Source organism: Salvelinus alpinus, chromosome 6 (genome assembly GCF_045679555.1).
Source record: "Salvelinus alpinus chromosome 6, SLU_Salpinus.1, whole genome shotgun sequence".
NCBI lineage: Eukaryota > Metazoa > Chordata > Actinopteri > Salmoniformes > Salmonidae > Salvelinus > Salvelinus alpinus.
The window spans coordinates 57,972,014-57,983,840 of record NC_092091.1 but is presented as its reverse complement, the minus strand read 5'-3'; the positions used below and the strand labels follow the sequence as shown (position 1 = coordinate 57,983,840).

The window sequence follows — 11,827 nt, the reverse complement described above, 5'->3', positions numbered from 1 at the left end:
TTGTTTTCTGTAAGTCTATGAATCTCTCCATTCAAATATAATTATCTCAAAATAACAGTTATAGTGATATACGTTTGAATAATATATTAAGAGAACAAATACAAATACAAATAATTACTATACATTGTCTTGTTTTCTTGGAAACAACGGTTTAAGATCTGACCTCGAAATAAAAACGAAATCTTTATATATTTCATTGTTTACAGGAGTGGGTCAATTATTGTCAACATGACCCTTATTTTCAAGAACCAGACAGTGCTTCCCAATGTAACGAGTGTGGAGCAGGGCTTGACTGACTCTCTGTCTCACGGGAACACCTTCCTCAACGTTGATACAACCTCCATCACTGCAAGTAAGTTAAGCCGTCACTGCTGACCTTGTCATTGTCGTCACTCTCAACATTGACTCATGACACTCTATATTGGGTACATTTTAATGAGATAACTTCTGTGGTGTTACAGGAACTACAACTTCCGCAGCCACCACAGTTGCCGCAACTACCACAACAACCACAGCCACCCCCACAACAACAACAACAGCTGGTCCTACAACAAACACAGCTGCTTCGACTACAACAACAGCAGCAACCACCACAATCACAGTAGCTGCCACCACAACCACTACTGCTCCAACTACAACCACAGCTGCTCCAACTACAACCACAGCTGCTGCCATGACAACCACAGATGCTCCAACCACAAATGGAGTCACAACATCCACAGTTTCTCCCACAACAACCACAGATGCTCTATCTACAACCACTAATGGAGTCACAACAACCACATTTTCTCCCACAACAACCACAGGTGCTGCCATCACAACCACAGCTGCCCCCACGACCACTACAGCTGGCATAACGACTACCACATTTCCGGTTGCAACAACCACAGCTGCTTCGACTACAACAACAGCAGCAACCACCACAATCACAGTAGCTGCCACCACAACCACTACTGCTCCAACTACAACCACAGCTGCTGCTGCAACCACAACCACAGCTGCCCCCACGACCACCACAGCTGGCATGACGACTACCGCAATTCCGGTCGCAACAACCACAGCTGCTTCGACTACAACATCAGCAGCAACCACCACAATCACAGGAGCTGCCACCACAACCACTACTGCTCCAACTACAACCACAGCTGCTGCCATGACAACCACGGATGCTCCAACCACAAATGGAGTCACAACATCCACAGTTTCTCCCACAACAACCACAGATTCTCCAACTACAACCACTAATGGAGTCACAACAACCACATTTTCTCCCACAACAACCACAGGTGCTGCCATCACAACCACAGCTGCCCCCAACACCACTACAGTTGGCATGACGACTACCACAATTCCGGTCGCATCAACCACAGCTGCTTCGACTACAACAACAGCAGCAACCACCACAATCACAGGAGCTGCCACCACAACCACTACTGCTCCAACTACAACCACAGCTGCTCCAACTACAACCACAGTTTCTCCCACAACATCCACAAGTGCAGCCATCACAACCACAGCTGCCCCCACGACCACCACAGCTGGCATGACGACTTTCACAATTCCGGTCGCAACAACCACAGCTGGTTCGACTACAACATCAGCAGCAACCACCACAATCACAGGAGCTGCCACCACAACCACTACTGCTCCAACTACAACCACAGCTGCTGCCATGACAACCACAGATGCTCCAACAACAAATGGAGTCACAACATCCACAGTTTCTCCCACACAACCACAGATGCTCCAACTACAACCACAAATGGAGTCACAACAACCACAGTTTCACCCACAACAACCACAGGTGCTGCCATCACAACGACTGCTGCCCCCACGACCACTACAGCTGGCATAACGACTGCCACAATTCCGGTCACAACAACCACAGCTGCTTCGACTAGAACAACAGCAGCAACCACCACAATCACAGGAGCTGCCCCCACAACCACTACTGATCCTAGTACAACCACAGCTGCTGCCATGACAACAACAGATGCTCCAACTACAACCACAAATGGAGTGACAACATGCACAGTTTCTCCCACAAGAACCACAGCTGCTGCCACAACAACCACTACTGCTCCAACTACAACCACAGCTGCTGCTGCAACCACAACCACAGCTGCCCCCACGACCACCACAGCTGGCATGACGACTACCGCAATTCCGGTCGCAACAACCACAGCTGCTTCGACTACAACATCAGCAGCAACCACCACAATCACAGGAGCTGCCACCACAACCACTACTGCTCCAACTACAACCACAGCTGCTGCCATGACAACCACGGATGCTCCAACCACAAATGGAGTCACAACATCCACAGTTTCTCCCACAACAACCACAGATTCTCCAACTACAACCACTAATGGAGTCACAACAACCACATTTTCTCCCACAACAACCACAGGTGCTGCCATCACAACCACAGCTGCCCCCAACACCACTACAGTTGGCATGACGACTACCACAATTCCGGTCGCATCAACCACAGCTGCTTCGACTACAACAACAGCAGCAACCACCACAATCACAGGAGCTGCCACCACAACCACTACTGCTCCAACTACAACCACAGCTGCTCCAACTACAACCACAGTTTCTCCCACAACATCCACAAGTGCAGCCATCACAACCACAGCTGCCCCCACGACCACCACAGCTGGCATGACGACTTTCACAATTCCGGTCGCAACAACCACAGCTGGTTCGACTACAACATCAGCAGCAACCACCACAATCACAGGAGCTGCCACCACAACCACTACTGCTCCAACTACAACCACAGCTGCTGCCATGACAACCACAGATGCTCCAACAACAAATGGAGTCACAACATCCACAGTTTCTCCCACAACAACCACAGATGCTCCAACTACAACCACAAATGGAGTCACAACAACCACAGTTTCACCCACAACAACCACAGGTGCTGCCATCACAACGACTGCTGCCCCCACGACCACTACAGCTGGCATAACGACTGCCACAATTCCGGTCACAACAACCACAGCTGCTTCGACTAGAACAACAGCAGCAACCACCACAATCACAGGAGCTGCCCCCACAACCACTACTGATCCTAGTACAACCACAGCTGCTGCCATGACAACAACAGATGCTCCAACTACAACCACAAATGGAGTGACAACATGCACAGTTTCTCCCACAAGAACCACAGCTGCTGCCACAACAACCACTACTGCTCCAACTACAACCACAGCTGCTCCAACTGCAACCACAGTTTCTCCCACAACAACCACAGGTGCTGTCATCACAACCACTGCTGCCCCCACGACCACTACAGCTGGCATCACAACTACCACAGTTGCACATTCAACAACCACAGCTGCTCCAACTACAACCTCAACTACGTCCATGATGACCACCACAGCTCCTGCCATGACAACGACACCTGCAACTGCTGCAACAGCCACCACAACCACAGTTGCTGCAACAACAACCACAGGTGCTCCAACTACAACCACAGGTGACGTTATAAAAACCACAGCTGCTCCTACAACATCCACAGCCGCTGCTACGACAACGACAGCTTCACAAACTACAACCACAGCTGTTCCAACTGCAACTAACGCAGCAGCCAACACAACCATAGCAGCTGCCACAACAACCATAGTTGCTGCCACGACAACCACAGCATCTCCAACTACAATCACAGCTGACAAAACAACAACCACAGCTTCTGCCACAAAAACTACAGATGCTCCAACTACAACCACAGTTTTGATATCAACAATCACAGCTGCTCCTATAACATCCAAAGCTTCTGTCACAACAACCACAGCTGCTTCCTCTACAACCAGAGTTTCTTCATCTACAAACACAGTTGCTGCCACAACAACTATACCTGCTCCCACGACAACCACAGCAGCTGCCACCACAACCACAGCTGCTCCATCTACAACCGAAAATGCGCCCACAACAACCCGAGTTGCTCCAACTACAACCAAAACAGACGCAAACACAACCACAGCTGCTGCCACAACAACGACAGCTGCTCAAACTACAACCACAGCTGCTCCAACAACAACCACAAATGCCCCCACCACATCCACAGCTGGCAACACGACTGCCCCAGTTGCTCCCACAACAGACACAGCTGCTTCTACAACAGCCAGAGCTACTACAGCAACAGCTGCCACCACCACCACTGTTGCTGGCACGAAAACCACAACTGCTTCGACTACAACCACAGCTTCTGTGACGACAACCACAGGTGCTGCCACAAACACCACTGTACCAACGACAACCAAAATTGTTCCCACAACCACCACAGCCACCGCTACCACAACTAAGTCAACAGCGGCACCGACAGCGAATGAGGCGTCAATGGGATTAGGATTCAGAATGTTCCGTAATTTCCAAAGTGACTATACTGATTCTTCCACAACAGCATATCAGGAACTGGCAGAAAATGTTACCACAGAGGTAATCAGCTCATCTTTTAACAACATTGTGTCACTAACGTTGTGTCACTGACGTCACTGTTGAAACTGTTGATACTAATTTGTGTATTTTTTTACAGGTGAATCATGGTTACAAAATAATTTACCCTTTAACATACGTAAGGTGTAGGATTATTCAGTTCACGTAAGTAACAATCATTGTTTTCTGTAAGTCTATGAATCTCTCCATTCAAATATAATTATCTCAAAATAACAGTTATAGTGATATACGTTTGAATAATATATTAAGAGAACAAATACAAATACAAATAATTACTATACATTGTCTTGTTTTCTTGGAAACAACGGTTTAAGATCTGACCTCGAAATGAAAACTAAATCTTTATATATTTCATTGTTTACAGGAGTGGATCAATTATTGTCAACATGACCCTTATTTTCAAGAACCAGACAGTGGTTCCCAATGTAACGAGTGTGGAGCAGGGCTTGACTGACTCTCTGTCTCACGGGAACACCTTCCTCAACGTTGATACAACCTCCATCACTGCAAGTAAGTTAAGCCGTCACTGCTGACCTTGTCATTGTCGTCACTCTCAACATTGACTCATGGCACTCTATATTGGGTAAAATTTAATGAGATAACTTCTGTGGTGTTACAGGAACTACAACTTCCGCAGCCACCACAGTTGCCGCAACTACCACAACAACCACAGCCACCGCCACAACAACAACAACTGCTGGTCCTACAACAAACACAGCTGCTTCAACAACATCTGTTGTTGAATCAACAATAAACAATGCTGTCGCCTCCAGTGGAATAAGCTACAAGACAAGTCTACTCATCTGTCTTGTTGTGTTGTCACAACTGCTTGACTTATACTGATATAACTGATCACCACTGTGACAGGGAAACTTACCAGACAATCTAATCATATTTATTATTAGAACTGTATAGTATGTATTATTATGTATTACCCATTAATGTACAGGGTAAAGATGAATTGCTATGGAGAACATGAGAATATTGAACAGCAAGAGGATAATGTAAAATAAATAGACAGCTGTTCTACCAATTATCAACAAGATTCTAAGAATCTTGATAGTTATTCCTTCTACTTACTGCACTAATATTTATTGTAACTGAATGGTGTATTTATACTGTTTTGTAATTCACTATTACTCATACATTGAATGAAGAAAATGTTGGTTTCGTTTTCTGTACCGGATTAATGAAGAAATTAAATGAAATGCAATCCATTACCTGAAAAGACATTCACTTCCCTTAAGTTACATTTCAATAATTATTATTGTGTGCTGACTGCATCTGTTACGCCTTGTTCACATACAACATAAATACCACTTTATTTATATGATAGGAATGAGATGATATGAATATCAGAAGATCAATTTCAAGCCGAACAGGATATTTGTTTAGAACAAAAACATAGACAATGAATATGGTAAAGTTGGACAGTAATCGCAGAAAGGTTTTTCTAAATGTATAAATATCTGAAGGTATATTTCATAGGTTTAAATTCATTAACATATTAGACTGGCTGTAATATGTTAATTGGTGTTTGATGTGAAATCTGTTGTCAACACACTTTAAAAATGGGATACACGAGATTAGTCCTTTCAGATATCATTTTTTGTTCTGCTTACATATTTCATTGTTCATCTCTTATAGTCTTGAGGGAGGGCTTTGAACACACCTCGATCAATTTTTTGTCACCCTGATTTCACCAATTGTGTATCTATGTATTTCTCTGCTAGAGTGGATGTATTAGAGAGAGGCCTTACATTACAAAACCAGTGTTTGTCTCTCATGTACACAAAACTGTGTCACGTATCACATCAAGGCAGAAAGATAAACATTTGTAAATCAATAATATTTTGGTGGCAAATAAAGTCCTAAGCACAAAACGTTCATGCTATGCTAACTGAAGGGTGTTCTGAGAGTATGTTGTTAATTATTATGTCATTTAACTTCTGGCTCTTTGTAGAAGGTATCAACTTCAGAAAAAATAACAATGAAGGGACTTTCAACCTCAACTCATCCAGTAAAAATACAATGCGTAAATATAATTATTTGCAGACTTGATTGATTTGATACAGGACTTGGTAAATATTAGTCATTCATTAGTAAGAGGGAACTACAGCGCACAAGGCAATGTTTAATAGATGGTTTTATTTATTTCTACATTACAAAATGAATCTTACCTCCAAATGTTTTCTTGCTGGTTCCTAGTTTCTCATTGTGGTGACAACAGATTGTCTCGCATATCCTTGAAAAAGATGGAGTGTGAATATATATATATATACACTGAGTATACCAAACATTAGGAACAGCTTCCTAATATTGAGTTGTTTTGCCCATGGCACACAAACAATCCATGTCTCAATTGTCTCAAGGCTTAAAAAACCTTATTTAACTTGTCTCCTCCCCTTCATCTACACTGATTGAAGTGGATTTATCAAGTAACATCAATAAGGGATCATAGCTTTCACCTGGTCAGTCTGTGTCATGGAAAGAGAGTTCTTAATGTTTTGTATACTCAGCGTATATTGGGTTAAGAAATAGATGTATGTATGCTGAACAATAGAGTTGAAATTGGTGCCTAAAGTTACTAAGCAACTTTAAGAGCTAGAAAAAGATACTAAGCAACTAAGCCACAACAATTAACAATATGTTAATACAGATAAAAATGTAGTTTAGGCCTATCCTCTTTTTATGAGCTGTAAATTGACACTGAAATCTAATGAAAGAAAAACAATACCTATGTATATCAAAATTCAAAAGGCACTCGCACATCTGAGCTATCTTTTCTGCAGGTGCACGGTAACAGTTGAATAAAATGAGAAAAAAGAAGAAACCCCGCACACTGCTCTTGATAGTATCACTGCTCTTTAATAAGCTTTGACGAAGGTCGTGAGGCCGATACGTAAAGCGTATTAATGAGCTGTGATACTATCAGGAGCAGTGTGCAGGTTTCTTCTTTTTTCTCAATACAATTGTACATAAAATCCATTTATTAAAATTGGTAACAACATTAACCAAATAAGAGCATCATTACAACACTAATCTAATCTAAAAACTAGATTGTGTGCCTCTGTGTGGGTGGTGTGGGATAGTCAGCGCAGCATCAGATGTTTCTCATAGGGCTCTGAAATAATCTTCCTCAGTTCTGATTTGCTAGCTCTTCTCACCTTTAATTAGGACAAGCATAGAAAAAAAAAGAATAGAATGAGATACAGAGAGTACAAGTGCTGTTACTCTGAGGGTCAAAAGACAGGTGACAAGGGAGATGTCAAGCTGGTGTCGTATGTGTGTACATGTGTGTGTGTACATACCTCACGAGAGGTCTTAATTCAAACTCTGTGAGCTCTTGGAAGAATGGGGCAAATGGAGAGGTTGAGAAAAGCTGGCTTCCTTTGGGCCACCTTGTCATGCACTTGCTAACTAACAAAACATTCCTACACAATAACCGCAGATTATTTGACCCGACTCACAAAATGCATATTTTTTTCTGTGCCACCAAAAGTTTGCATACCACTTGTAAAGTGAACAGGTTAACTAATACTGTTATATTGTATGAAACAATGTTGTTTAAATTAAACAAAATGGTTAGCGGGGAGAGGGTATACGGACACTCCTGGCCTGCAAAACGATGACCGATGACATATGTCGTCCAGCTGAGAGCCGAGCGAACGAATCCCACAGGGTTGAGGAGGTCACTGTGTCCTGGTGTGGTTGCCGTTCATGCTCTCCCCATTGACTAGTAGACCATATCACGGTGACATCTAGATGGCTACCAATATGAGTTTATTATTGTGTAGGCTGCCATCTTACTTGAAATATAATCATAGGAGGGAAACGTTACTAGCTACCGCTGGCGACACTGTGATACAGCTGCCCACTGCACCTTAGGTCAGCAAGCTGCTCAATACAACACTGGTACACTGGTCATTCGCACATGGTTTACTGGTATGTGTAAAATGCTGCCTGTCAACCCAGAAAAAACATTGCACTGGTAAAATACAGTGATCTCCAAAAGGGTTGGGACAGTGACACATTTGTTGTTTTGGCTCTGTACTCCAGCACTTTGGATTTGAAATGATACTATGAGGTAAAGTGCAGACTGTCAGCTTTCATTTGAGGGAATTTTCATCCATATCGGATGAGCCGTTTAGAAATTACAATACTTTATTTACATACTTCCCCATTTTAGGGCACCAAAAGTATTTGGACAAATTCACTTATATGTGTATTAAAGTAGTCAAAACTTTAGTATTTGGTCCCATATTCCTAGCACACAATTATTACATCAACCTTGTGACTCTACAAACTTGTTGGATGCATTTGCAGTTTGTTTTGGTTGTGCTTCAGATTATGTTGTGCCCAATAGAAATGAATGGTACTGTAAATCATGTACTGTGTCATTTTGGAATCACTTTTATTGTAAAAAATAATACAAAATGTTTCTAAACACTTCTACATTAATGTGGATGCTACCATGATTACGTATAGTCCTGAATGAATCGTGAATAATGACGAGTGAGAAAGTTAGACGCACAAATATCATACACCTTTCAAAATGCTAACCTCCCATTATTGTAATGGTGAGAGGTTAGCATGTCTTGGGGGAATGACATTAAATTCTGGACTTACTCATCTGGTTAAGAAAAATCTGGATTGTCCATCTGTAGACGCTATACAGACGCTCATACTATCAACAAACTATCCATTGATAAACAACTGCTTGCTAAGATTACGGTTAGGTTTAGAATAAGGGTTAGGGTAAGGGTTACATTTCTGGTTAGGGCATAGGTTAAGATTAGGATTACTGTAAACGTTATGGTTAGAGCTAGGGCTAGGGTTAGTTGAAATGTTACTGATAGTCTGTAGACCATCTACAGATGGACTATCCTAATACGTGTTGCCAAGTAAAGTCGCAGACATCTACACATCCAGATCTGTCACGCCCTGACCGTAGATTGCTTTGTATGTTTCTATTTTTTGTTTGGTCAGGGGGTGATGTGGGTGGGCATTCTATGTTTGTATGTCTATGTTTTCTATTTCTATTGTGTTTGCCCTGGTATGGTTCCCAATCAGAGGCAGCTGTCAATCGTTGTCTCTGATTGAGAACCATACTTAGTCGTGGGTGGGTATTTTCTGTTTTTCTGTTCTTCTGTGTTTTGTTGCACCTTGCAGAACTGTTCGTTTGTCGTTTTGTTGTTTTTGTTCGAGTGTTCATCATTATTAAAAGTATTATGAATACGTAACCACGGTGCACTTTGGTCCTCTTCTCCTTCTCCCGACGACACCGTGACAAGATCTCTTAGATCATATCAGCAACAAAAAAGGCTTTGAGAAGAAGTCAACCGTCAAAAGATAACAAATACTGCAACACACACACAACACATACAAAACCCTTTGTTCTCCCTTAGTCTGCTGTGAAAACACCCCACGATGGCGTAACCAAGAGTCTTTTTTGAGGATATTGACGTCAGGTACTAGGCCTAAACAAATATTATTTTATCCAGACCTGGGACTATTCTGGTTTGTGCTGGGTTTCTGTTGTCTTGACAATGGGGAGGCCAACTGAAAAAAGTGTAATAACTGAATTGATCAATGAATGAACATACAAATGAAAGGATGAATGAATGAAATTGCTAGCCAATATTTTTTATTTAATCTTTATTTAACTAGGCAAGTCAGTTAAAAACAAAATCTTATTTACAATGACGGCCTAGGAACAACCTTGTTCTGGGGCAGAACGACAGATTTTTACCTTGTCAGCTCGGGGATTCGATCTAACAACTTTCCGGTTACTGGCCATACGCTCTAACCACTAGGTCACCTGCCGCCCCTATATCAAGATAATGTGTTACATCTGATTGAACGTAGATTTAAACATACTCAAGCCTTACACTGGATTATATGGTTGTAACACAATAGATGAAAACCTGTGATATCAAAGCAATAGATAAAAACCCAAAATCAAAGTTTAGGTCGAGCTGCATTGCAAATTGACCCCTAGACCTGGCAGTGTGGTGTCAGACAACAACCTCTCCCTCAACGTGAGCAAGATAAAGGAGCTGATCATGGACTACAGAGGGCCGAGCACGCCCCCATCCATATCGACAGGGCTGTAGTGAAGCAAGTCAAAAGCTTCAAGTTCCTCTGTGTCCACATCACTAAGGACCTATCATGGTCCAAACACACCATCACAGTTCTGAAGAGGGCACGACAACGCTTTTTACACCCTCAGGAGGCTGAAAAGATTTGGCATGGGCCCTCAGATTCTCAAAAAGTTATTCAGCTGAACTATTGAGAGTGTCTTGACTGGCTGCATAACTGCTCAGTATGGAAACTGCTCAGCATCTGAACACAAGGCGCTACAGAAGGTAGTGCATATGGCCCAGTACATCACTGGGGCCGAGTTCCCTGCCATCCAGGACCACTATACCAGGCGGTGTCAGAGGAAGGCCCTCAAAATTACCAGCCAGGTCATAGACTGTTCTCTCTGCTACCGCACGACAAACGGTACCAGAATTCCAAGTCTGGGACCAAACATCACCCGAATAGTTTCTACCCCAAGCCATTAGACCTGTAAATAGTTAGTTAAATAGTTAGCCAAATAGCTATCTGGACTATCTGCATTGACCTGTTTTGCAATAACTTTTTTGACTCAACAAATACACTGCTGCTACTGTTTATTATCTGTCACTTTATTCCTAGTTATATGTCCATATCTAGCTCAACTACATCGTACTCCTGCACATAGACTCAGTACTGGTACCCCATGTATATAGCCAAGTTGTTGTTACTCATTGTGTATTTATTATTACATGTTTAGCTTTTCTATTATTTCTCTATTTTCTTTCTTTCGGCAATACCTGTTGTTTCAGGAAGTGTGTGACAAATAAAATAGGATTTGATTCAGATTTAGGAATGGAATGAAAAACGATCAATTAGGCCATTATTCCTTCGTGGTACTAAGATGCGATGATTCAAACTCGGTCCTTGTTCGGGTTCCTCACCTTCGTATTCTTTTTTAAAAACTGTTGCAAAAAATTGACCGCATGATTACATCTGCAAACTCACTTGAGTTTCAGATGACCCAAAGCAGAGTTGTAGCAATACTTACATAGAATGGCACACCAAGCATGAAAGAGGGAATATCAAAATCCGTGCACATAATTAAAGGGAGGGTGACAGTGTGGTAACAATTAGAGAGGTGTATCTGTACGATCAGGGTCTTGAAAGAGACATAATTCATGACAGTGGAGAAACATTGAAGACAACCTTATTAACTGTCGCTGTAAGAGGAAGAGTATTTGTATCTTTCATTGCTGATGTTAGATCAGTGTAAACAATATAGCAGAAACTCCATCTA

General features: G+C 42.4%; 1 protein-coding gene across 1 annotated transcript; it reads left to right on the top strand.

The window, feature by feature from the left end:
• The first annotated feature begins 234 nt into the window (after nucleotides 1-234).
• On the top strand, nucleotides 235-4,639 carry LOC139577870 (mucin-5AC-like). The gene is made up of 3 exons (XM_071405011.1): nucleotides 235-352; nucleotides 462-4,449; nucleotides 4,547-4,639. The coding sequence occupies exons 2-3, from the start codon at nucleotides 1,981-1,983 to the stop codon at nucleotides 4,613-4,615; spliced, it is 2,538 nt and encodes an 845-aa protein (XP_071261112.1). The 5' UTR covers nucleotides 235-352; nucleotides 462-1,980; the 3' UTR covers nucleotides 4,616-4,639.
• The last annotated feature ends 7,188 nt before the right edge of the window (nucleotides 4,640-11,827 follow it).